The following is a 26,637-nucleotide window of genomic DNA, read 5'->3' as shown; positions in this document are numbered from 1 at the left end:
TTAATTTTGTATAAGGTGAGGATTTCTTTTTTTTTTTTTTTTTTTTTGGCTATGAATGTCCTTTTGTTCCAGTACCATTTGTTGAAAATGCTATCTTTCCTCCACTAAATTTGCACCTTTGTCAAAAATCAACTGTGCATATTTGTGGGAGTCTAACACTGGATTCTCTATTCTGTTTCATTTATCTGTATATCTACCCCTTCACTGATACTACACAGTCTTGATAATGGTAGCTGTATGTCTTACAATCAGATAGACGGACCCCTCTCATTTTATTATTCATTTTCAAAACTGTTGCAGTTATTCTAGTTCCTTTACGTTTACATAAAAATTTTAGAATTATCTATATGTGCAAATATTTTGCTGGGATTTTGATAAGAATTGTGTTAAACCACTATATCAATCTGAGAAGAAGTGACATTCGTACCATGTTGAGTCTTCCCATCCACGAACATGGTATGTCTCTCCATTTATTTAGACTTTCTTTGATTTCCTCCATCAGCATTGTGTAGTTCTCAGCATACAAGTTGTCAGCATAAGTTTCGTTAGATTTACACTGAGATATTTCATTTTTTGAGCAACTGTAAATGGTATTGCATTTTTTCATTTCAGTGTCCATGTGTTAACTGCTAATAGATAGAAATACAATCCATTTTTTTACATTTATCTTGTATCCTGCAACCTTGCTGAATTCACTTATTAATTTTAGGAGGTTTTTTAACAGATTACGTGAGATGTTCTATGTAGACAATGATATCCTCTGCAAATAGGAAAAGTTTCATTTCTTCCTTTCTGTATGTCTTTTATTTCCTTTTCTTCCTGTATCACACTGGCTACAATTTCCAACATTATGTTGAATAATAGTGGTGAGAGTGGACATCCTTGTCTTGTTCCTGGTCTCAGGGGAAAAGTGTCCAGTTTCTCAACATTAAGTGTGAAGTCAGTGGTAGTTTTTTATAGATGTTTTTTATCAAGTTGAGGAAGTTGATAAAGTTGCTCCTCTATTGCTTTTTTCTAGGAGTTCTTATCATAGATAGGTGTAGAATTTATCAAACACATATGATCATATGATTTTTCTCTTTTAGCCTTTTATGATAGATTGCACTGATTGATTTCCAAACATTGAACCATCCTTGCATCCACGGAATGAACCCCACTTTGCCATGGTATACACTTCTTTTAATATATTGCTGAATTTGCATATTTGTTAATATTTTGTTAAGGATTTTCTTGGTCTATTTTCACAAACCATATTGGTCTATAGAATTGAGAATGTTAGTTCCTGGGGTTTTTTGTTTGTTTGTTCTTTAATACCACTTTCCTGCTGCCAGAACTTCTCCACTGAGACCTTCCCTTCCTCCAACCTAAGCATTCTTTTTTAAGGACCAGGGATTCCATGAAATAGCATGAAAATTCCATGCAGGGCCCTGGTATACTGTGGTCCATCAATCACTATTGAACTCCTGAGATACCACTCCTGGAGATACTGGTGATTAGTCCTTCTTCACCCTTTTTTGCTAGAATCTTCACAACAGCTGACAAAGCATTATGTCCACTTGAAGAAGCTGCACCATTGGATTTGGTCAAAAGAAGGCATTTGATCTGCAATTCAGTTGCCCCAAAGTTCCCTAAGATTGAATTTAGGGTTCTTACAATGAACCTGTGCCCTGCTTAACTGTATCTGTGCATTCAAAAAGATTTAGATGAGATCAAAATGGGAGCTTTCTCAGAGCTCAAAGAGTTTACCATTTAATTTAGACAGAGCTCCCAAATTGTGGAATTGACCCACAATACAAATTCTTTATTTGTATTGTGAAGGAAAGGATGGCCACTCAGGGCACCTCAGCAAAGTACACTCTCTTCACAAATCATGCCCCACTGCCAGGAAGCCGTGCCCAGTGCTGAGGCCTTGCACTTAGTAGGTGCCCCATCAGTGTTTTCTGAAGGCACAGAGTGGGCTGCTCAATGCAAGGGCGCTCCCTCCAAATCCCTTCAAGAGCCCCGTCACACCCGTGCAGCATCGGTAGGCAGCCCACCAGCCCCAGTGGAATAAGCTTCCTCTCTGCACATTTGTCAGAAGCCAGGTCCTAATGTGGTGTGTTCCAGGCTTCCTCATCCAGACCCTCAGTCTGGTGAACATAGCAAGTTCCCTCCTACAGGAGTTTTGTTTAAAACCTGATCTCTTCACCTGGAGTTGGAGGTCCTGATAATAAGTGCTTTGATGCCCACTGGCCCCTAAACTCCCCAAAGACACACCCACTCCACCCACACCACACACACATGCACACATACACACACACACACTTACTTCTACAAAGTTCCTAAAGGTCTTCATTGAAACCAGGCCTTGGTGATTCACCATCTCTCCTCCTCCCATGGGCCCGAGGTGTCACGGACTCTCAGCATTGGTAACAGATGCTGGGGGGGCAGGAGAGAGGATGGAGGCCCCTCCCTCAGGTCAGGTCCAGTGAATGTGCGCTGCTGGAGCTAGGAGGGGCCACCAAGATGTCTGTCACCCCAGGGTGAGTTCATTCCAGTTGCTGGCTCTGGGGCACATTTTGGGAACATCCCTCCAGGAGGTCAGCTCTCCTTTCTGACAGGTGACATGGCTTCTGAGTTCAGCAAGCTCTTTCACTGGTCTTTCCTCTCCATCAGCTGACCCCGGCCTGTGACACCTCTGTTACAAATGCCCTCTGCAGTTCTCCAAAAGCGTTTCATTACAGTATGCGACCCCGGCCGGTATGAAGGACCTGCTTGCACAGCCCAGCTCCCTCTCCAGACCGAGGGCCCCTGATGGCAGCAGCCAGTGCCCCCGCCCCAGCTCCTTGTTCTGCCTCTGGCCCTGGTACTGACCTGGCACAGAACTGTCATCAGCAAACACCCACTGTTGAATCAGGAGGGCTGCTAGCCAGACTGGCCCTCCTCGGAGCTCTTACTAAAGGAGCAATGGTGCCAATATCACACACTGGCTGGGGAGGTGGTGGTCTCTAAACATTTACTTTTCTCACTTCTGAATTTCCATAGGAAAACGTCCAATATGACAGCTTCTTACCCACGGGCCCACTGAGCCCACTAAAAGTGACTAGTTTAGCAGGAGATGTGCTGTGAAAATAAACCACACTCCTGATTTCCAAGACTTAGAGCAGCGTAAGAACACAAAATGAATCCTCATTAGTACCATTTTAGATTGACTACACCTTGAAATGATATTTTGCATATATTGGAAAAATTAAATATGTCATTCAAGTTGATTTCACCTTTTTTTTTCTTTCTTTTAATGTGGCTACTGGAAATTTTCAAAATACCAATGTGGCCCGTATAGTATTTCTACCAAACAGTGCTAATCTCTACTCCGATAAGAGTATTTTTACCCCTGCACTTATTTCCCCCTCCGTTATTGGAGTGAGGGGTCTTTAGGGGCAGAAACCCACTCATTTCCTGGTCTGCACGGCACCTGCTCAGGGTCAGGCAGCCCTGGGTGCTCAGGAACTGAGGAATAAACTAAATGAGTGATATGAGTGAACGCAGAGATCAGGGCATTTCTCTACGTTTTACAGACATTTACAGCAGACATGTTTTCTGGACTATAGTCATCATGCTATACATGACATCCAGTACATGACATCCAGTAAATAAATCAGTCCTTCCCAGGACTGATTTATTTTATTACTGGAATTTGTACCTTTGACCCCTTCACCCATTTCACACTCCCCCACCCCCACCCCTAACCCTACCCCTACCCCTACCCCTGGCAACCACCAATCTGTTTGCTGCATGGCATATTTGAAAGTTGTTGAGTAGAACTCAAAAGTTCTTTTTTTTTTTTTTTTTTTTAATTATTTTTTTAAATTGAAGTATAGTTGATTTACAATGTCTTGCTAGTTTCAGGTGTACAGCAAAGTGATTCAGATATAGATACATAGATAGATAGATAGATATTCATTCCTTTTCAGATCTTTTTCCCTTGTAAGTTATTACAAAATGCTGAGTATACTCCCCCGTGCTATATAGTAGGTCCTTGTTGATTATCTTTTTTTTTTTTTTGATATTACTTATTCCTCACTCTGTGTTCATTTAGCCTCTTTTTTTTAAATTTATTTATTTATTTATTTATTTATTTTTGGCTGTGTTGGGTCTTCGTTTCTGTGCGAGGGCTTTCTCTAGTTGCGGCAAGCGGGGGCCACTCTTCATCGCGGTGCGCGGGCCTCTCACTATCGCGGCCTCTTCTTGTTGCAGAGCACAGGCTCCAGACACGCAGGCTCAGTAGTTGTGGCTCACGGGCCCAGTTGCCCCGCAGCATGTGGGATCTTCCCAGACCAGGGCTCGAACCCATGTCCCCTGCACTGGCAGGCAGATTCTCAACCACTGCACCACCAGGGAAGCCCCTGATTATCTATTTTATATATAGTAGTGTGTATCTGTTAATGCCAACCTACTAATTTATCCCTCTCTTCCCCAAAAACGTTCTTATCTTAAGGAAAAAAATCTGTAACTATGTGTACTGATGGATGTTAGCTAGATTTACTGTACTGCTCATTTCATATGTATGCAAGTATGGAATCATTAAGTTGTTCACCTGAAACTAATATAATGTTTATGAAAATCATACCTCAATTTTTTTAAAAAAGCATGCATATTTTATCCAAATACAGTGCAAATTCCATAGCTCACATTTAAGACAGGAGCAGACATGTCAAAGTGTGTATGTCTCACTAACTTTCTTCAACATCCTCCACCTGCCCACCTGGACTCACACTGACCAGAACCTTCTCTTTCAGGTGAACTAGCCCTGCCCCTAGTTAGTCCCTAGTAGGTACATAAACTGTCCCAGTTCCCCAAGAAAGCCGACGGGGAGTGGAGACCTCAGCCCACTATAAGGACAATAAGTTTGCCTTTTGCCCCTGATCTGCACCCCCGTGTCTCCCGGTCCTCTCTTGGTGATACCTTAGTTCCTCCATCCCACTGCCGGACCTGTGCCACCTGCCTTCATGTTCTCTTCCCTTCTACACCCACCTTTCCTCTCAGAAAGTTACAAAGTGGATGCTCTCGCTCCTACTGAACTGGTAATAACTGAAAGCACTCAGTGGGATAGTTTTTCGTGAACATGTCTACATTCCACTTGTGACTAAATCTCAAGCCAAATGAATGGATCTCTAATGGTGGAATTGTGAGCACTAGTAAGTGAGGTTAAAGAAGTACTATATTTACTGGGGACAGGACAGAGTCTCAACCTAAGGCCAGCCCTGGCTGGGCATTCCTTTCCTGAGTCTCAGTTTGGAGTCAGGGATGAGTAACTACAAGGGCAAGACTTGTAAAGCAAGGGCACTGTGCCAGGCAGCAAATTGACTCATTCACAGCTCCTGAGCATCGACTAAGTGGCAGCACTCTTCTCAAGAGGTGATGAAGGATGAGACAGTCCCTGCCCTCACGAGCCCACAGTCCACAGATCGTCCCTACTGCCAACGAGGGAGCCTGAGCACAGGTGCACCACTGCCAGCTGAAGACCCTGAGGTCACACACAGGCCTAAACACCAACTCCTTGGGGAGGGCAGGCAGGGAGGGCTCACTGGCCACACGGTCCAGGCTGCTGTCCATTCAGGGCTAGAAACGGTGGGAGAGCAGATGCAGCAAGGTCTACACACCAGCCCTCCTTGGCTGGCCACCCGAGAGATAGTGCACCAAATGGCAGAAGCCCCAGTGAGTGGACAGAACCAGCACGTGAACGGTGAACGGGGAAGGCTGGAGCACAGATGGACCCTGCACGGCTGCCACCCACCTTTCTTGGGTGGAAGGGGAGAAAGAAAGAAAGTGACAGCCTCTTGTAAAGTGCCCGCATGGGATGGAAATGCAAATACAAGCCCCAGCCCCTCCTCCCCCAGCCCCCTTGGTGCTGCAGCAGGACCCTATTCTTTGCCAATACATAATACCCTGGTGGTACCCAGGTCAGTGGGCTGGGGCCGACCGGGCGGGATGGATGCCATCGTTCCCGCCGCCCTCTACTCCGGCCTCTCTTTGGGTCACGTTGGAGATATCTGTCAACTATGAAGATCCCCACAGATGGATGGTGGGTTTCTGACCTCTCACCATCCACAGGGCCCCTTCCAAAGGGAGAAGCAACACTCGCCACCTAGCCACTGCCTTGCACCTGCTGGGGCATCCAGTTAACTCGGCTGCTGCAGAGGCTGCTGGGAGACAATTCGGTGGCCAGCCCCTGCTCCCTCCCCTGCCCACCAGCAGCAGTAGGGGTGAGTCCTGCACGCTCTTCTGTAACCAGGACCCAAGGGCCCCCAGAGCTCTGACATGGGTGGACTGCAGCCTCTGACTTTCTATGAACTCAAGAGTTAATCCAAGGTATGTAACCACCACTCCCCACTGGGCGGCCTTCTGACTCACTGGCTCCTTAGAATTCCAGGGGGTCTCGGAGAGACAGAGAGTCAGGGGGCAGCGGGGTCTGTCTACTCCAGCGGCAGTGAGCCCTCCTCCTGCCTTCCCCTCCTGTCTGATTGGCATCGGGCAGGAGAAACCCTCTCGAGCCAGACTTCAAACATGAAAATCTAGATCAAGGATATATTTGGCTTTCCAAGCTAATCTCTACATCAATTTGGTCTCTACTGAGTTGTAGCCCTTTGAAGAAAACTTGGCAACTTCGTTTGGAAAGCAGATGACTCTTACATAACCCCAGGCAGGAGCCCAGGGGCTCTGGGAGGCTCAGCAGTGGTCGGCCGGGTCGGGGTTTCGTGTTCACCCACTTCACCGTGACCCAGGGTGCAGCTCTGACCCACCATGCTCTGGGCACCCTGTGGTTTTCCTACAAAACAGCCAGGGAAATGAAGGACTGAGGAAGCACCACCAGCCCACACCTGCCAAACACCTTGACGGTGCCTGGGTCAGTGGGCTGGAGACCATAAGGGCGGGACGGGATTCCACCGTTCCCGCTGCCATCTGAGGGACCCCATCTAGGAGGATGCAGGATGTGGTGGGAAAGCAAACTGTTCCCTCTCCAGGGACCAGGAGACAGGCACCTCAGGGAGGTGTAGAGCTGTCTCTGCTTGCAAGCTACCTTGCCCTGCTCCCCACTTCTGTGCCCTCTTTGATGCACAGAAGAAAAGGAAGCAGATGATTAAAAGAAATCAACCGAAGGGACAGGCTGGAAGGAGCGCACCGCCCCCTCCTCTGCTTGGGCAGTGGATCCCCTGGGTGGGGGTGGGCGTGAGGGGAGGGGGATGTACCCGCGTGGCAGGAAAGATGTGAGCTGCCTCCGAAAATGGTGATTAATTCCAGCAATATTGTCCCGGATGAGTATCACGGCCACTGACACTCAAGGGATTCCAGTGGCAATCAATTTGGTACCAGCAGCTGGAAGTGGGCACGAGCCAGGACTGACCAGGAGGGCAACGTCTGTGGACAGAGCCTCTGACTCCATCCTCCAAAGCCTGGATGCACAGCCCCAGCTGCTGGAGGACTTTACAGGTGGGGATGGGGACAGCCAATCCACTGGGACTGTTCACTGAGGCCTGAACGTGGTACCGCGTGGCCGGCAGAGGCCTGGGAAGCTGTGAAGCGCCCAGTGAAGGAAGAGAGTCACGTTATGTTGCTATAGACCCACCCCCCCACCCCAGGCACACCCAGGGCCTTCAGAACAGAAGGGGCGACAGAACCCTGGGCTGGAAGAAGAGGCAGAGGGACAGCAAGGGACACAGCCTGGGAGGGGCATGGCACAGCTGGCCTTTGCCCCCCTGAGGACACCTCAAGGCGCGTATACTCAAGGCAAGCGTCTTGCAGGCTCCAAGCCCCAAAGCTGCGACGTGGAGGGCCGTGGCCTCAGAGGCCACTCACAAGCAGACAGCCAAACTCCAAAATCTGCACTGCTTGCTGCGTAAGCATCCCCTCCAAGCTGCTCCTAGAACGAGCTCCGATGCAGCTGGCCAGGCTCCGGATCCACCTTCAAGAGAGATACCTTTATCTGAGCTGATAGACGGTATTTTTGGAGCTTTGCTACAACGACCACCAAAAAGGCATAAAAACAGCTCCAAAAGACTCAATCTGTTCCTCCTCCTTGGAAGAAAAGGCTCCACGCACAGCTCATTTCCAACACAGGAGCAAAAATCCAAGCCCAGACTTTGCCTCGGAAGTCAGAGCTGAGAGTCCTCACTCAGGTCCTGCCCACAACTGCCTTCTGTCACCTGGGCCCCAGGTTCCGTGTTTGCCTGACCTAACCAGGCCTGAAGCCGGGCAGCAGGACGCCCAGAGTTCACCTGGGGAGCCATGGAGGGGCTTAGGAGCAAAGGTGATGGGCTGTGTTCAAGGAAGAAGCACATTACCAGGTCTCAGGCAAGCCATCCCTGGCTTTCAGTGACTGTTACCCTGTGCCTGGTGGGATGTGAAAGCACAGACCCTCGAAGCTCGGCCCCTTCTCCTGGCCAGGGGATGGCTCTCAGACATGACAGAGCTCTCTCCTGTCAGCCTCCCAGAGAGGTGACAGCCCGTCCTCAGAGGCACATTTACAGAAAATCTATTGTGCTAACACTGAAGGGAAAAAACCAAAAGGTCAAACTTCAAAATCACCAACAGAACTATTTCCTAAAGCAAAATCCCAAGTAGATCTCATTCGGGGATGCTTTAGAGGAACTGTTTTAGTGAATTTTGAACCCACAGAGGTTTTTTTCTGTGATATTTACTCTCCTCTCTCTTTATCAGAATGTACTAATCTTTCAATCTAGCAAGTTAGTAACAAAAAAAGATGTCGGTTCAAATAACTTGCCGGCAGTCAATCAGGAAGGTAGTGCCAGACAGCAGCTCAGGAGGCATCTGGGAGCTGAAGGTGCACCCCCCCTCCTCCACAGAGCAGGGACCCCTTTGATCTTTCCAAAGGCCCTGGGGTCTGGCTGAGACCCGGGAGGCAGATGGCAAGGCACCTGGAAGGGGTCACCGGGGCAGAGCTGCCCTCGCTCCATTCAGTCTGCGTCCCAGAACGGCTGAGCCTAAACCTTATCTAGTCTGAGCACAGGACATCGATTCAGGCAGAGCCAGTATCCAACGCAATCCGCTTCAGGATTAACCTTTTAAAGCCCAGCCCACTGAACACGACCCGGCCACCAAGACAAGGAATGCCCCTTTCCAGGAAAACGCCAATGATAACATTTGACAGTTTTCACTAGATGTTTTAAACAGTCTTTACCCCAGGAGTGGGGAATTGGCTCATAAAACAAGGGTAGCTAGGAAACGCTTGGCGGGCTCCGTCCTCTTCCAGTTTCTCAAAATCAGGACGCGCATTTGATTCTCCCTTCAGCTCGCTCCCCCCGAGCTTTTATCGGGTGTTGATGGGGGCGGCTCAGGCACCGGCTCCGGCAAAGACCGGCCCCTTTCTCCCCAACGCAGGAGCGCAGTGCATCCCAGTGGACAAACTCGAGAACGGCACGCTTGCTTTCCCTGCCTCCGCCTGTGTCCTCCTAGGTCTCGGATGCAATCCGGGACCCAAACGCACCAGCTCCGCGGAGCCCCCCGGCAGGAGGGCGACGTCTTGGAGGCACTCTGCCCCGCCAAGGGGACAACTGCCCTGCCGGGTCCCAGACCTCTCGAGGCAGGGGCTGAAACCCGAGCACCACTGGCAGGCAGATAAAGTTTGCCGAAAAGGGTCTTCCTGGGTACCCCCACCAGGGGCTCCGAGCTCCAACCCCCTCTTCCAGCTGGCCCTGAAGTCCGGGACACAGACAAGCCCCCGGGGGCGCTCCCGGGGTGTTTGCCTGCGGGGGGGAGGGGGTGCCCACAGGGAGTGCCCGCCCGCCCTCCCCCAGAGCCCCAGCGCCTCCCGCCCCAGCTGCCCGCCAGCTGTGCGCGCCCGTCGGGCCCGGAGGTCACCGGCAAACAGCTGGATCGGCAGCTGGGAGTCCGGCAGGCCCCTGCTCAGTCCGCCACGGGGCCCCGAGAAAGGGGAAAGGCGGGCGGCGTGGCTATCAGGCTTTGGTTGGCTCCAACTCCGCCTGGCAAGCTCTCGCCGGGAGACCGGAGCCCTGGCTTTCCCCGGCAGCCCCGGCCCCCTCCCTGGGCCCATGGCCCGCCGCGCCCAGCGGCCCGCGCCTCGCCTGGGCCCCGGGGAGGAGGCGCGCCGGGGCGGCCGGCCAGGACACTGCGCTGCTGGCGCCGGGAGCCGCGGGTGCGCCCGGCCGGCCCCAGAACCCGGGAAACTGGAGCGGGGCGCCCCTGCCCCGACCCGGACCCTCAGAGACCGGGAGAGCCGGCCGCTCCCGGCGGGGCCACGGGGCTCAGAGCTCCGGACCGGAGTTCCGACCCGGCTCCAGGGGCACCGGCTGGCCGTTCGCGGGGAGCGGAGAGGGGGTCCCTTTATTCGCAACACCGAGCAAAGCGCCGCTTCAGCCCGGCTCGGTACCCACGCACCCGCGCGCCCACACGCTCCCCGGAGCCGGCCGGGTTGCTCACCTGAGTCCTAAAAGCTGTTGAATCCACATGGTCACGTTTCGGGGAGCAGAGCCTCAGATCTCGCTCGCCCCGGCCATCTGCGCGGCGCCCGCGCCCGCTCGCTTCCGTCCCGCGGCGCCGGTCTCCGGCTCTCGGTCCGCCGCCGCCCGCTGCCCGCCGCCCGCTGCCCGCCGCCCGCCGCCCGCCGGCCGCGGGGCGCAGAGCGAGTCAGAGCGCGGCCGCGCGGGGCTCCATGCCGGCCGGCGCGCCGCCGCCGTTGGGGCGCATGGTTCAGGCGGGGCGGCCCGCGGGGGCGCACATCCTCCGGCCCGGGCGCGGAGCTCGCGGCCCCCTCCGGGGGCGACCCGGCGAAGGCGGCTGCGAGGCGGGGGCGCCCGCTGCCGGCCCGGAAGGGGCGCGCTCCAGCGCCGCGGCCGCGCGGCGAGGGTCGGGGGAGCGGCGGCTTCGCCCTCCGGGGCGGCGAAAAGGGAGGCGGGCGGCGCCGCCGCGCACGGTGCGTGTCTCGCGGCGCGGCTCTCGCACCGGCCCGAGCCCCGCGCCGAGGGGGCGGCGAGGTCCGGGGGTGCGGACAGCGGCGACGCTGGCGGCCGCAGGTCCCCTCCGCGCGCCACCGGGCCGGGGGGCTCTGCTGGGGACTCCGCTGCCGCTCGGCGCCGCTCAAGTTGGCCGGGGGCTCCGTCTGAGCGCTCGCTCCGCAGACGGCCGCGGCGCGGGAGGCCAGCAGGAGGCGGGCGCGGGAGGCGCGCGGGGCGAGGGCGCCGTGGAGCGCGGGGCGTGGGGACGCGCGGCGGCGGCGCCGCGCCGAGGAGGCGCGCGGGGATCCCGGGGCCCCGCCGCCCGCGCCCACCGCGCCCGCCGCAGAGCCGCCCGCGCCGTTTGGTCGCCTCCCTCCGCGCGTCTGCCTCCCTGCGCGCTCGCCCCCGCCTCCCCGAGCGGGTCCCAACTCCGCCCGCCCGGCCCGGCTCACGTCACCCTCTTCCCCGCCCCTCAAACTGGAGCCCGAGCCCCCTGACCGGCCCCGGCTGCCTTTCGCCGCCCCGCCTTGCGGTGGCCCGCCTCGCCGCACGGGGCTGTGCCCGGCCCTGGTGACGCCGCAGGCGGGGCCTCGGCCACCCCTTCCCCAGCCCCGGCCTCGTCCCGGTCCCCACCTTGGGAAAGGCTCGAGAGAGGCCGCTGGCTCGGATTGGACCGCTGGGCGCCGCCGGGTGGTGTTGCCACGGTAACCGGAGGGCATGCGAAGCGGTTCGAGGTTCTGACCCGGTTACCGGTGCGCCCAGTGCACCGGGAGAGCTGGTTTTGGGCAGGGGGCGTTCCCGAGGAAGCACTCGGGGGGCGCTTGGGGCGGGGGCTAGGAGAAAAGTTTCCTACTGGCGGAGCTGCGCGGAAAAGGCCGCGGAAGTCTGAAGGAGGCGGGGAGGGTCCGCTGCTCGGGATTCCTCTCTCCCCGCGGCCTGGGCGCGTGCCTCGGGCCCTGGCGTAAGAAGTCTCTGTGTCCCTGGTCAGAGCTTCAGCACCTTCTGCCCCCCGCCCAGCCCGGTCGGTCCTGCATCCCGACGCTGCAACAGGCCCCGGGCTGGGCGTCCGGCAGCCCCGGCTCGCCCGACTGCAGCTGCTGCTCGTCCAGGCCCTGGAGGAGGACTCCTGCGAGTTCCAGGACGCCGCGCCCCAGACTCTTGGCCCCAGGAGTTCCCATGGGCCTACCTGGTTAGGCTGTACTTGCAAGGCCTTGACTACAGGAGAAAGGGCCCTTGGCGGGGTCCCTTACACTGAGAGAAGTGACTACAGTGAAACTCCTCATTGAAGGCCAGACCTGCTGACTCCGTGGGAAGCCGCGGACAAAGCCCTGCTTTCAACTCTCAGCGCCCCCGAGGGAGGTGAAAAATCAGAGGCCTTAGAAATCAGCTCTTGTGCTGCAAGTGTGGATGTGGGGGTCCGGGGAGGGGAAGCGAGAGGTGTTCTATGCAGGTGCCTCCCGCAGTGAAGCTCTGTAACCGCCCAGCCCACGTGAGAGACCCCCAGTAGCAGGAGAGGACTCCCTGGGAAGGGCGTTGTGGGGGGGTGGGGGGTGGGAGCCGGTTGTGGGGCGGAGCCAGGCCCAGCGCCTCTGGACTCACAGGCAGGCCCTTCATCCCTGAGCCTCTAGGTCCTTGAGAGCCGTAGGGGTCTCCTCCACCCAGGCAGGAGGACAGAGTGGGGTGACCTGCTTCCCGAAGGAGAGGGGCAGGGAACAGGGACGTGTGGTGGCCAGATCACAAGTCTTGACCCGGGCAGCCCAGGGGCCGCTGTTCACTCACTGTGGGGCCCTGGGCACATTATCAACCTCTCTGGTCCTCAGTTTTCACGTCTGTGAAATGGGTTCCATAGTCCCTTCCACACAGAGGATTTTGTGGGGGTTAAATGAGATTGCCTCACACACAGTTTCACTATTATTGTCCGAAGAAACAGCAGGCTGAGTCAGCACTTTGCCTACCTGGCCACTCCTGGCTGATCTTCCCCTGGAGCCCTCTCCCTCCCTGAGGGCTTTCGGGGGCAGATCCCAGAGGGACGTCCTGGAACAAAGGGCTGAGCCCCTGCAGCTGGGAGACAAGCGGTGCCCTCACTGCTGCCACCTAGCGGGACGAGGGGGGTTGCTGCACCAGGGAGGCCCTTCCAGGAGCCAGAATAACCCTGGAGGAGGCTGAGGGGCCCGGTGGGCCTGGTGGGACCCCGACCCCCTCTACTCCAGGCACCCCTTCGGCAGCCTTGTGCAAACCCACAGACCTTGCCTCAGAACGTTTTTTAGTGCAGAGACGAAAATGCACAGGATTTTTAGGAAACCAAGTGTATTGAAACACATTATCAAAATATTAAAACACATTTTTGATATAGCAATGTACATTCCTTTTATCATGTTAGGGAACGAATTGCCAGATCCAAAATGTGCCACAATTTGGGTGTCCGGACACCCAGCAGTAATAGTTTGGGCTGTCCACAATCGTGGCAATGCACGAGGGAAATGGCTGCAGTTTCTGTGTTTAGTGGTCACTGGTGTGTCATACCACCTCGCTCTGCTGCCTACGTTTATAACAAAGAAATGTTGGGTTTCGGATGTGATATTTTTCACCATCCAAGTGAAAAGACTCCTTGAATTCTACCCACTTACCCTGGAGGATTTACCAGACCTCAGGTAGGAACCTCTGGGTTGAGAACACAGTAAATAGAAGTGTTTTCGGGAAACAGCTGTGAGGCCAAGCAGTGACAGAGTCAGGGGGGGAAGTCACACAGCAGAGGCGCACCAAGATAGCCCTGGCCGCCTCAACCCCTGGGGGAGGGAGGTTGCCCTCCACCCCCACCCACAATAGAAAGTCGGATTTAGGGCAAGGACCCACTAGTTTCTATTACCCTTGGGCACTGGTCACTCCAACTCCTCCAAAGAGAGCGACCGTCTATTATTCGGTCTGTTTTTATTTTTTCTCTTGATGCGAACATTGTCATTTTTTACAGGCTGAAATAATAATAAAACCACGACATATTTCACCATGAAGGTAACTGGTTTCTTGTACTTGGACAGCATCTCATATTTCTGACCGGTTCATTTTTCTCCTCTTTTGGGAATTTGGGAAGGAGAGTGTAAGTCATCACACACACACACACACACACACACACACACACACACACACACACACACACACACACACACAACCTACCAGCTTCAGCAAGTGCAAAACGGAAGTTTTCAGACATACCCACTGTGGAAAGATCACCTGGTCCCCTACCAGGAGAAATCTGTGCCCAGGAACCTGGAATCACAGGCTGGCCCCGGCCCTCCAGGAGCCCCCTCGCCTCTGCCCTGCCCTATTTTTCCAACAAAGGAGCTGGCTGACCCCCCAGGAGGCTCTCTTTGAAGCTCTCTTAGGCCATTTACCTAATGGCCTTCACAGACTTGACTATTTTTAAAACCCATCCAAAGCCAAATTGAGCTGCCATTTTTCATTTTTCTCCCAAGGAGGTAAATGTGTCTTAAGCATGACATTTGATTAAGTAGCTAAGTTTGTGATATTAAATGGAAGGGAAATGCTGATTAAAATTATTATACATTTCTTTAAAGCATTCATGCTGTCTTCTCTGCACCCCGGCCTTACTAGTTTCCCCCACCTATTAAAACGTGCAGTGGGGAGGAGGGGGAGGGGCAGGGGGAGGTGGGGAGGAACTCCAAGGCACTTTTCCTTCTCTGGGGAGGGTAAGTGCCCTGACTTTGGAATCCTGCCCTTACCCCCGCCCACATCTGAGTTGTTCCCAGGTGGGTCTGCCCCCAGCCGTGAACTCCACCTGAGGGCAAGGGCGAGGCTGCGGGGTCAGAGGCTAAGAGGGAAGCTGAGATTTCCCCTGCCTCACAGGACAATCGTGCAGCACCCCAGGCCTGGCCAGAGGAAATGCGAGGTCTCTACTATCCATCCAAATACCCTTGTGTATCAGAAAGAGAAAAAGATGGTCCCTCCCCTTCCTCTGAGCAAGTGATGGGTTCCTACCACAGGTGGAAAGAGGGCTGCCTAAGAATTTGATCTGGTCTGGGATAGAGAAAAACCCTCATTTCAAGGCTTTTAGAAATTCTCTGTGATGCCAGATTTGCTGATTCGATTTAGAAGGACAAGGGTGAGGAGGATGAGGGTTTATTTGCATCGCAAAATAAAGTGGCAATTTGGTCGCAGTCCTTCGGCATTACGGGATCTGGAGGTTTGGGGCATGAAGCTGGAGAGGAGAGGGTCTGGAGGGTGGGCAGACACGGGCCGGAAGGCAGTCAGGGCTGGGGTGTCCGGGGGCTGGGGCCATCCAGTTGAGTCCTTACATGTTCTCATAGGACTGAGTCCAAAGTCTGAGGTTTTTGTCCTGTGTGGCAGTTCCGCTCTGGGTTAGTGGTGCTTGTGTTGAGGAGAGTCAGGGAGTGACGCGGGCAGGATGGTCTCTGCTGCGGGGCAGGTGGGCGCGGGGGGAGCCCACAGTAGTCGAAAGAACCAGGAGGAAGAATGGGGACATGGTGACTAACTCCAGAAGAGATGTGAAGAAAACGCCCTTCCTCCCTCACAATCCAGAAGACTCCGGGCCTTGGGTGGTTGGGGGGCTGTGGTGGCAAGAAGGGCTGCCTGACTTCACAGAGTTCTCAGGATGGAACTCTAGATGGATTATCTGGGTATTAAGGAAAATCGGGGGGTCGGGGGTCAGGGACGTGAAAGGGTCAGACCCCTGGTTACACTTGCCGACTTAAAAAAAAGGCACAGCGTGTGAGTTGTGAGTTAAGTTTTATTTGGGGCAAAATGAGGAAGCATTTCAGATAGCTCTGAGAAACTGCTCCAAAGATGTAGGGGGGAAGGTCAGTATATATGTGATTTTGGTGAAGGAGGAGTCCATGCAATCCAGCACATTTTTTTTTTTTTTTTTGCAAAAGGTTTCTGCTAGTCATGAGGAGCAGACATCACCATGAAGGATTTTAGTGCTTTTCTAGATATGAGGAGATAGAAGAATTAGACTCATAAAATTGGCTCCTGAAAGTATCTAACTATCTGAAGCCCTGTTCTGCCAGCTTTTCCCAGAGCACAGAGGGCCTCATTTCTGCTCTTCACCCTGAATTCCTTTCAAGGGGTGTTGAAAGTCAGCAGCTGCAGCAGCAATGATTTAATCATCGTAAAGGTAGACGGCAAGTGCCAATGGCAAATACCAATTTGTAGCTGACACACTTACCAATAAGGTAAGGGGCCTGGGGGACATCTCTCGCTGGCCCCAAAGGTCCGACTCCTTCCAGGAGGAGAGGTGAGAGAATGAGGATGCCCTCCTTGTGTTGACCAAGCCCTGAGGGTGTGCAGGAAAATAACAGTGAGTGAGGCTCCCCGGGGAAAAGCTCCCCAAACAGGGGATGCGGTCTCACCCTTGAGTAGTCGCTCCTACTGGCTGGTCCAGGGACCCTTGGCTCCAAGCAGAAAGGGCAGAGCTGGATGCCACTGATTCCGGGCTATTGGTGTCTCTTCCAAGTCACTCCATAAACTGCATCGGTCAGCTCGGACTAGATGATGTTGCATCAGCAGACAAGCCACAGAGCTCTGTGGCTGAAGCCAATAAAGGTCGATTTCTCACTCATGCTCAGGACCACCGTCTGCTCCATCATCCCATCTGCACGTTGTCATCATCCTGGGACCCAGCCTGAAGGAGCTGCTCTCACCTGGACACCCCATCACACAGCGCAGGGCAGAGTCATGGCGGAACCTCACTGTGACCCTTAAGGCTTCCCCGGGAAGGGGCACGTGACACTTCCATGCACGTTTCGCTGGCAAAAGCAAGTGGCATGTCCAGGCTGACATCAGTGGGCTGAGGAAACAGAAACCTCACACAGGGAGGGGCAAGTGACACCTCTACAGATGAGTTGGTACCAACAATTCCAGGAGATTTAATATCTTGTTTGCACAGAGCCCCTAAAGTGGACAATGCCAGGATTTGTTCAAAGGAGGGAAGCATGTTTTCTGGCAAGCATGCTGTGTTTGCATACCCTTTTCTATCCCTGAACTCTAGATGGATCTTTGAATCTCAAGACTGGGAGGATTCTGGTCTCAACTTCATCCCCTACCTAAGAGTCAAAGGCACCTGACTAATGCTGGAAATTTAGAGGCAGACGCTTGTCAACAGTGGTGAGGGTGATTGGCTTACCCCTATCTGGACAGATGGTCAGATAATGAGTCTTTGGGGGCTGTGCTTCTATCGAGACGAGAGAGCTGTGATTAGTCAAAAAGGGTCATCATCATCATCACCATCATCATCTACGTCATCATCATCTTTAAGATCCTTCTACGGCCCCCTTTCTCAGCCAGTAATTCCTGGACCCTGTCTCCCCCCCACCCCCCCCCCGCAGCAGCTCAAGTGACATCTGGGCTTCTCTCAGCCAATCTAGAGAGTAATTGAGCAGAAAAGCCACTTCTTCCTCTAGCCATGTCTTGTCTGAGCTGTTACCCTCCGCTTGAAGAGGATCCGGAACATGCCAAGGAGGGAGGAAGACTTGTTTACTGAACGCCCCAGCGCAGAGCAAACGCCTAGCTGGTTCACGCCAGTGTAGCCTGAAGGTCACCCCTGTGTATAAGCGTCAGCCATCATGATGAATTTTACATTTCTGATCTCTTTTCAGTGCCACAACAACCCGGAGATGTTGGTGATATTATCATACCTGGGCTTAATATTGAAAACATCTTAACACTGTGCAGCTTGGGGACTGGGATAGAGGTTGGCTACAGCCACAGGACCAGGCAGGGGTTCTGGGAGAGCACCGGCAGCAATCTGGGAGGGGCTGGGGCGTTGGGGGCGGGGGGGTGCTGTTTCCAGCTGGTAGGAAGGTATTTCAATATTGTAATATCCGGCGTGGCTGCTCCCGGCCATGCGGGCTGAATACCCGGCCTGATCACATGCATGTGCATAAGAAGTTCAAAGTGGATTGTCCAGGATCCCCCAGCAGGGGAAGGATGACTCAGTGGTCCAGCCTGGGCGAATGCAACCCCAAGGCTCTCTCTAGTGTAACATACGAAGGACACGTCACAGAAACCCATTTCACTGCCTGCTTTCTGAATATGTTAAAAAGCAGAAGCCCTGGTAGGCAACGTGTGTTCAAGACAGCGATACCCAACTTCTACAAATTGCTGCCCTGGATCGTTATTTTCTTATGCACAGTAGAGCTGGTCTCTGCATAATCAATGCTGGTCCTGAATTTCACCTTTGAAACTGTGCTTTTATGAAATGTTCACTTTTGTTTGGCCTCTAGGGAATGTGGCTGCAGTTACACACTGCCAGATGACCACCCAATATCTACGGTCCCCATCCTTCTAACTAACAGAACTTTGGTGGAGGTGGTGGTGGGGGAAGTGATAAATGTGCCTGGCCAAAAGTTTATACATTCCAGCCCCCCTTTTACCTAGGGTGGCTTGTGATATAGATCTGGCCAATGAGATGTAAGCAAAAATTGTTTGATGGGATGCCTGGCAAAGTTCATTAGAAGGGGGCTGACCTTTTACCATCTGCCTTTTGCCTTCTCTCTTGTCCTTATTTTTTCCTGGAATGCAGATGGGATGTAGGAGATGGAACAGCCATGTTGTGACCACGAGGTGACAGGTATGAGGGTGGAAGCTGCATGCCAAAAATGCCAGAACAAAGGGATAGAAGGAGTCTAGGCCCCTGGGGGCATGGTGGACAGCCACATGCATCCCAAATTACCTGCCTACAGACTACCTGTTAGGTAAGGAAAATAAACCTCTCATTAGTTCAAGCTTCGGTTGATCCCAGTTTTCTATAACTTTCGGCTAAATGTAACCCTCACTGAGAGCAGGCCAGTGCTTACCTGTAAGACTGGTAAAACTCAGGTGCAGGCCTTCGTTTCTTCAAGATTCTAAATTTTCTGGGATAGAATTTTACCAACTCCTACTAAAGGTTATAATCGAAGAGGATGACTGAGATCAATCTGGAATCAAGAGTCTAAATAGAAACATAACACAGGGGGCTTAAGTCTTCACATTATCCCCTAAACATCTTGATCTATGCCTGTTTCACCAATGTCACATCTTTAGCTGAGTTCTGCCTTGGGATGGGTGTGGTAAAGCTAAGGAATCCATCATCCCTTTGTTTCTGGAAATTTCACTGAGCGAGGAGGTACATGTCTCCCAGGAGACGGTGACTCCTGGCTCATCTGGGTCTCATGTCTGTTGCTCCTAGTTCTCCTTTGTTGCAGGAGCCAACAAAAGGTTCCAGAGAAGGCAGCACGGGTCTGCCGTGTCTGGAGCAGGTGTTTAAAAGCTGAATCAGGCCCACGGCTTCCCAGATGAGCTTGAGTTTCGTTTCCCCAAGCTATATAAAGCGACATCAGCAATCCAGGGTACCTTTTTGAGGAGCGATGCTACTAGAACTCTTCCCCTTGCCCCCACCTCCGTAATCAGCAGGGACATTTGTAGGCAACAAAAGGAAGCTCACGGTAGTCAGAAGGGCACAGGTTTTGTTTGTTCCTTTTTTTAAGAATCAAACAAATACTTTCAAGTGTTGCCTCCACCCCTTCCTAGATCTCAGACTAGTTATGTCACTTCCTTTACCGTGGTTCTCACATCTTTCAAATGGGAGAGGAAAGGGCAAACTTCAGGAGGGTTAGATCATAAAACCTGGGCAATGCTCCTGCCATGTTAGATGCTCATACATGGTTGCCATTTTTAGGAAGGGGCTGCTGTCAGTGAAATTGCTGTACATCTGAGAACAGGCATCAGCTATTAATTTATTCTTCATGCAGCAAATATTTATTGTGCATGATCCTAGGTGCCAGGTAAACTTTGATAAAAGTTAAACACACCTGGACTCTGTCCTCATAGGACTTACAGTTCAGAGTAGAATTCAGACCATAAACAGATATCCAAGATAGAAGTGCATAATCGTCCATTGAAAAATTTCTGAAGGTCAGTGGCTGGCTGTTGTCTGGTACTCGGCACCATCACCTCCCTTCTGAGCTCTCTCCTGCTCTCAGGGGCTAGAAGCCTGCAAACTACGTTCCTAGCCTGTCTTCCTGCAGAAGCAAATGTGAGTGGCTGTGGAATGATAGTGTCTGCATCTCAGAAGAGAGTAAGAAACTCACACAACAAGAAAGCCAGGGCGACATCCATGCATATTCATGAGAGTAATAAGCTCCTCAACGGGAACAGCAGGACCTGCTGTAGGCTAGGGTCTGCCGAGCGCTGTGAGGGATGTGAAGCTGCCCGTGCCTGTGAGCGGCTTACTAGGAAAACAGTGGTGCACACACATCAGGGTCACCTTCTCTCCAGGCAGAGCAGCCAGCAGCTTAGTCAATCGTCCCTCCATTCATGTGTTCATTGAGCCAACATGTATTCCATGACTGCTGAATCAGACAAATGAGGTCCCTTCTCTCAGGTTGTTCACTAGTTCAGTCTAGTGAGTTTCAGAAAACATAGGCTGGACAAAATATCCCATTGGAACCCAGACTTGGGATTAGGGGCTGGTGAGGTTTGGGTTGTCTTCATGCCCAGATTCCTCGGGTCAAGTTCCAAACCCCAAACAGCCAGGTGGGAAAGTTAGTAAACTCTCTGTGACTGGGGCATCACAGACTTATTAAAGCTTGCTTGAAAACTGGGAAAGGGGCAGGTAGCCTCATCTGCATAATGCTTAAGAAGGTGATTGCCATCCTGGGGGACATGGGTGTCCGCAGGGGAGGCTCTTGGCAAGCAGAGTGACCAAATGTTCGAGGGACCGTTGTCCAGGAGTAACCGTTCGCACTGCCCTGTCTTACTCTCAGAGTGTCCCGGTTTGGACTTTAAATTCTATGCTGACTTAATCAATCAAGTACTCCCACATCCAAAACTTCCAGGCATTAAAAAGAGACCACCCGGGGGATTGAAACCACCAGGGGTCTTAAGACTGAGAAGTGAAAGTCCATCCAGAAATGTGAACATGCAGGTTCATAGCAGCTTTATTCAAAATTGCCCAAATGTTCAAAAACAGACAAATGGATAATCAGATATGGACCCTCCACACAACAGAAGATTATTCAGCCATAAAAAGGAATGAGGCACTGACACATGCTACAACATGGGTGATCCTTGCAAACATGAAGCTAGTGAAAGAAACCAGACAAAGGGACATGTATGGTTTATTGATGAGACATGTCCAGAATAAGGAAATCAAGAGACAGGGAGTAGATTACTATTTGCTCAGGGCTGGGGTGGTGGTGGGGGATAGGGAATGATAGCTAAAGGGTACAATTTCCGTTTGAGATGATTTAAGGTGATGAAATGTTCTAAAACTGATTCATTGACGATTGAACATATCTGTGGATATGCCAAAACCATTGAACTGTACACATTAAATGGCTGAATTGTGTGGTATGTGAATTATATCCCAATAGAGCTGTTTAAAAAATCATGCATGGGTAAAAGATCCATTCGAAGCAAGGTAAACTAGTGGATTTTAATGTAACACAATACAAAAGGCACGGATATAGAATTCCACATTGCAACTAACCGTTAAGAAACCATCACTTGTCAAATTTTCACGTAGTATCAAAAAAGATACCCACAATTATCTGAAAAAGCTATTAAAATGCTCATCTCTTTTCCAACTACATCGATGTCTGAGGCTGGGTTTTCCTTAGATATGTCAACCAAAATGACATATTGCAACAGACTGAACGAAGATTCAGATGTGAGGGTCCAGATGTCTTATGCCATATCTTTTTAATTTGGAAATGTTATTTTTAATAAAAATGTTAGTTACATTAATAACAGTAATTTTTTAAACGAAGAAGGAGATGCAGACTCTGTGTCTGGCTGAGCCTGTAAAATCGGCACCGTGCTGTTACTAAACTTACATAGCCATTCACCCCTTCATTCAAAAATTCATCAGATGCCCACTCTGTGTCTGAGGGATGATGTTGATGATGATAATTATATTAATTCCAGCTAACATTATAAACTAGTTACTGTGTGTCAAGTGCTTGATAAATTCGTTCCATTTCTCCCAACAGCAGCCCTTAAAGTGAGAATATTTTTAGCTCAGGCAACTGCTTCAGGGGGCAGCCCAGGGGCAGGTCTGCAGAGCATATTCTGGAGGCTGGTTCAGCCTTTTGCTGGCAGGCAGGCCTGGATGAGAAGCATAGCGCTTCTGCCCTGGTGGCTAACACACAGGTCCTCCCCATGGGGTGGGGTGAGGTGGGTATGTACACTGAAGCCATGTCGTTCTTAGCAGGGTGTGGAGTCAATGTTCAGGGGATCTTCCCCATCATCATTATGGGGGGACATAAGCCCCATCCTTGTGCTCCCAGATGGGACTTCCAGTGCAGAGATTTAGTTCGGGGGGAAGAGTTAGAAAATCACATCCTGATGGCTATTGGTTCCCACCTGCCTGCTTCCTGGTCGGCTGGCCTCATGGTTGTTGCGAGGTATTATGAACCAAACGTTTGTGTCCCCTGAAAATTCATATGTTGGAGCCCTAACCCCCAGTGTGATAGTATTTGGAGGTGGGTCCTTTGGGTTTAGATAAGGTTATGAGGGTGGGGCCTCCATGGTGGGATTAGTGCCGTTATAAAAAGTGGATGAGACCAGAGCTTGCTCTCTCTCTGCCAGGTGAGGACAGTGAGAAGGAGGCTGTCTGCAAGCCAGGAAGAGAGCTCTCACCAGGAACAGAATCATGGGTTTCCAGCCCCCAGAACTGTGAGAGATAAATGTCTGTTCTTTAAGCTGCCTGGTCTACAGTATTTGTCATAGCAGCCTGAGCTGACCAATGCAGGATCATGTGAAGTCTCCCCGCCAGCCCCCAACAGGTGCTAACTGCTCCTCTCATGGTCTCTCATTGGTTCAGAACCCCAGCTGATGGTTAGGGATATCCAGGAGCCCTGGAGGACCAAAATTTCTGTTTCTACCAAACTATTGACCACAGAAGCCTCCGCCCGCAGGAGAGCCCTGTTCTGTCCACGTCGAGATTTCCAGTGGCCAGTTGATGAGGCATTTCAGAAGGGTTTTCTACAAGGTTAGGAATCCAGATGGGATCTTTGTCTCTTCCTCTGTTTAACCAGACTATTCCCAAAGCCAAGCCCTCCTGCAGCCTCTGGTCACCCTGCTCAGCCAGAGTGACCACTTGGTACTCACTTGAGTGCTTAGAGAGCAAGGCACACACTGCTACTTTTGTTCCCACCAGGGTCAAGAAAGTCAGTGAACCAGTTTGACCCCAATGGCACCCCATTATAGGATCTGTCTTGAAGAATCCTGTCTTTTCTAGCCTCATTTCAGAACCTCTGATTCATGAGCATGTGGGGCAACCCCAAGGATCCTTTGCTTTGGGGCCTGTGGGATGCTCCCCACCTCCCCCTGCACAGGACTGGGAAGGGGTGACCATCGGGGGCACCTAAGCTTGAAATGCATAAAGGGAAGCACCACCCTGCCTGTTCTTTGCAGGTCACTGCCCCCCGGTGAGCATGCCTGAATGAGTTTCCTCACTGGAGGTCACATATCACTTCCGAAGACTCCGTCCTTCTCTCTTTGCTGGTGTTTCCCTTGTTTTTCTGCAGCTCGATGGGGATGGTCCTGTGAAGCGAGCAACTTGTGACTTCATTGCTGGCAGCTTCCTGTGCTTCCAGCAAACGGTGGAGGTTGGCAGCACAGGGGCAAGGGCATCCTAAGTGATTGGCCTGACTCTTCCGCCCGGGGATGACGGTTCACTGCTCCCCTTCCCTTACTCTGGGTATCAGTAACTTCAAGCAGGCAACTGCCTCGTCCAAAATGAGGGATTTCCCTGTATTTGGGGCAGAACAGACATTACCACCTCCTGAGGCCAGCAGTGCAGTTTGGACACGTGGCCTGAGCTGCTGAGAAATGTTTGGCCTGGATCCTAATATGTTTAAGTCGCTGGTGGTCCCAGGGGTTCCTGCTGTGACACTGAAGCATCTTTGCCGGATCTTCAGAAGGCCTGGGGCAGGGACGAGAAAGCCCAAGATGAGAGCCCTATTTCTGCATGCGCCACTTTCCTTGGCTGATATTCTTCCTGCTGTGGGAAGGGCAAGGCTCAGGTCTGGAGCATGAAGTCAGAGAACACTAATTAGCCCTCCCCCAACTTCAAAATGAAAATCCCGGTACCGTACGATGATGGTAATTTTTGTGACTGTTATTACCATCACTCAAATCACTGGGGCTCCAGCTTTTTCATCCCAGAATTTCAAAGCAGAATGCTTTATAAGGAGATGGCTATTCATTTGTACAACAAGAGGCATCCTTTGAAACTGGGGCTTTCAGACTCTTGATGGAAAAAATCTCTGATTTCTACTCAGCATGATTAATAGGCTGAGGAGTTCCCCGAGAGTGGACCTGTCTGTCAAGTGGGGTCCAGGCATTGATATCAGGGGCAAAAGGTCCCCCCACACTGCAGAAAGCTGTTCCTTGAGTGTCTAAGCTTCTGAGACTCTGTTCAGCCAACTCTGTTCTTCTCACGCCCACCCTCTTCCCAGGAGCCATGGCATCAATCAGAGGTCAAGGGCAAACCAGATCTGTGTTGCAATAGGGAAGCACGGCTAAGATGCAGGCTCTGGCCAGACTCCTTGGGTTCAAACCCTGGGTTTGCATCAGAAATGTCAGCTGTTTGTCTTCGGACAAGTTACTTAACCTTTCTGTGCTTCTGTACAACGAGGGTAAATAATAGTGTCTACCTCTTGGGGGTTCTAAGCATTGTATGAGGGGTCATAGATCCAGCCCTTGGAACAGTGTATCGTGCATGGTAAATACCCAGTAAACCATGGAAAAGTGGATGATGGCTATGGCGATGCCACTTCCTGGCTTACAATCCAACAATGGCTTTCAAGTCCTCCCATCCAATGCAGACCCTTGACACAGCACCCCACAGCACCCGAGGCTCTTCAGGGCCTGGCCCTTCTTTCCCCTCTAGGTACCTTCCTCGGTACTCGTCACCACGCCACCCACCCCGCCCCAGCACCGCCAATGCTCTGTACATCCCGAAGTTCTCTGCACCGTCTCGCTGGCCCTTTGGCTACAGTGTTGGCCAGTGGACCCCGTTGGAAAGTTCCTCCTCCTTGCTCCCATGTTCCTTGGCCAACTTGCCCTGGTCCTTTAGGACTCAGTACAGTCTCATCTCCTCCAGGAAGTCTTCCCAGCCTCCCAGTTGGATTAGGTGTCCCACCTCTGTGTGTCCATAGCACCTCCCGTGTCCTCTTTGTTGCCATAATCCATGGCCAGTATCCTCTTCCCCATCCTCATCCTCATCTTCATCCACATCACCTTCTGTTCCTCCCACTGGACCATCATTTCCTCCAGGGCAGAACTCGAACTGGCCATCTTAGTAACTGGTCCTTGAAAATGCCCAGATACTGCCCTGGGAAGCACTGCCCAGCTCCGCCAGGAGCGCACAAGCCTCAATGTGTAGTTTGGTGTTTGTGAACAAAAGCAACATCCACACTTCTTAGAAAGCTCTTTCCCTTCCACCAGGCTTTCAGGAGACACAGAAAGACAACATAGAGGGACCACTCAATGCCTGGCTCAGCCAGGTGCTGAGTAGCTGTGTACTGAGTGGGTGGGTGAATAAGTGGGGTGAACAAGGGTGGGTAAGTGTGAAGGTGGGTAAGTGTGAAGGTGGGCAATGCCGGTCATCCCAGACAAGGCTAGAGCAGGGCTTCTTAAACCCTCTCTGGCCTGCAGGATGGCCCCTGGGATCACCTGGCAGACTCCCTCCTCTGTGTTATCATAAAACCCTCAGACAAATTAAAGGATGTCATTTCCAGAGAGGCCCCCAATAAGTAGACAATTCCTTTCATCGTTGTTAAATATCATAAGTGATGGATTCATTCTGGAAGCATATGACACACAGGAATTTTGCTGAATGCCGGGCTCTTGCCTGCACTTTGGGTTTACCTGGCTGAGAACAAGAGGTTAGTTTAACCAAGAGGAGATACTGGATGAGAGCTGCTTGGAAATAGGGTCTCCACGCGGTTCCTCCTTTCTACTATCTGTTCTGTAGAGACAGGCAAAAACACATAAATTGTCTTTACATGCCCAAGGAAGATTATGTAATTTTGGGCTCTGGAGACTTTTAAAAACAAATGAAAAGCAAAGCAAAATAGCTCAAGACGTCTGACTCACTCAGAAAGGAAGCAGGCCCACCTTTCAGGAGAGGGGAGACAAAGGATGCAGAGAGATGGGGATCCTGGTGGGAGGACTGGCCGTGGAGCCATGGGGAAGGAGGTGGAGACAGTTGTTTATCTCCGACTAACACGAGCCCACCCACTGAGGTCCATGCTTCTCTTCCAGCTCAGGGTCTCTCTGGTGACCTGTGAGCAGTGAGGCTGTACCTTCTGGGACCTGAGAGGAAGCTAATGGGACTGGAGGGGCCGGGCACCCCCAAGCCCTCTGATACAGCCTGAAAACTGCTTAATTTGAGTCTCTCTCTTCTCTCTTCCTGATATGAGGCTGCAAGAGGGGGCCAGGCACCCCCAAACCTGAGCCCTTCCTATGGTCCAGGTACCCGGACCTGGTCTTGGTGTTATTTGTGGCTCACAGACTCCTGGTTTGAATAACATCCCAGGGTGGGAGACAGCCTGGGAGAGGCGGTACCCCTCTGTTCTGTGTCATGCTACCAAGGATGGGAGAACCAGCCTCCACGGTGGGTTGGTGACCTCCTGCAGTGCCCCTTCCCCGGGACCCCTTGCCA

General features: G+C 52.1%; 1 protein-coding gene across 1 annotated transcript in view; it reads right to left on the bottom strand.

The window, feature by feature from the left end:
• The window catches only part of AJAP1 (adherens junctions associated protein 1), a 107,016-nt gene extending 96,456 nt beyond the window's left edge, over window positions 1-10,560 (bottom strand). Inside the window, exon 1 of the mRNA XM_007166211.3 lies at window positions 10,438-10,560. Within this exon, the coding sequence (XP_007166273.1) occupies window positions 10,438-10,466 (29 nt within the window). The 5' untranslated portion in view covers window positions 10,467-10,560. The remainder of the gene's footprint in view (window positions 1-10,437) is intronic.
• Between the last annotated feature and the right edge of the window lie 16,077 nt (window positions 10,561-26,637).

Source organism: Balaenoptera acutorostrata, chromosome 1 (genome assembly GCF_949987535.1).
Source record: "Balaenoptera acutorostrata chromosome 1, mBalAcu1.1, whole genome shotgun sequence".
Lineage (NCBI taxonomy): Eukaryota > Metazoa > Chordata > Mammalia > Artiodactyla > Balaenopteridae > Balaenoptera > Balaenoptera acutorostrata.
This window is presented reverse-complemented; position numbering and strand designations above follow the sequence as displayed.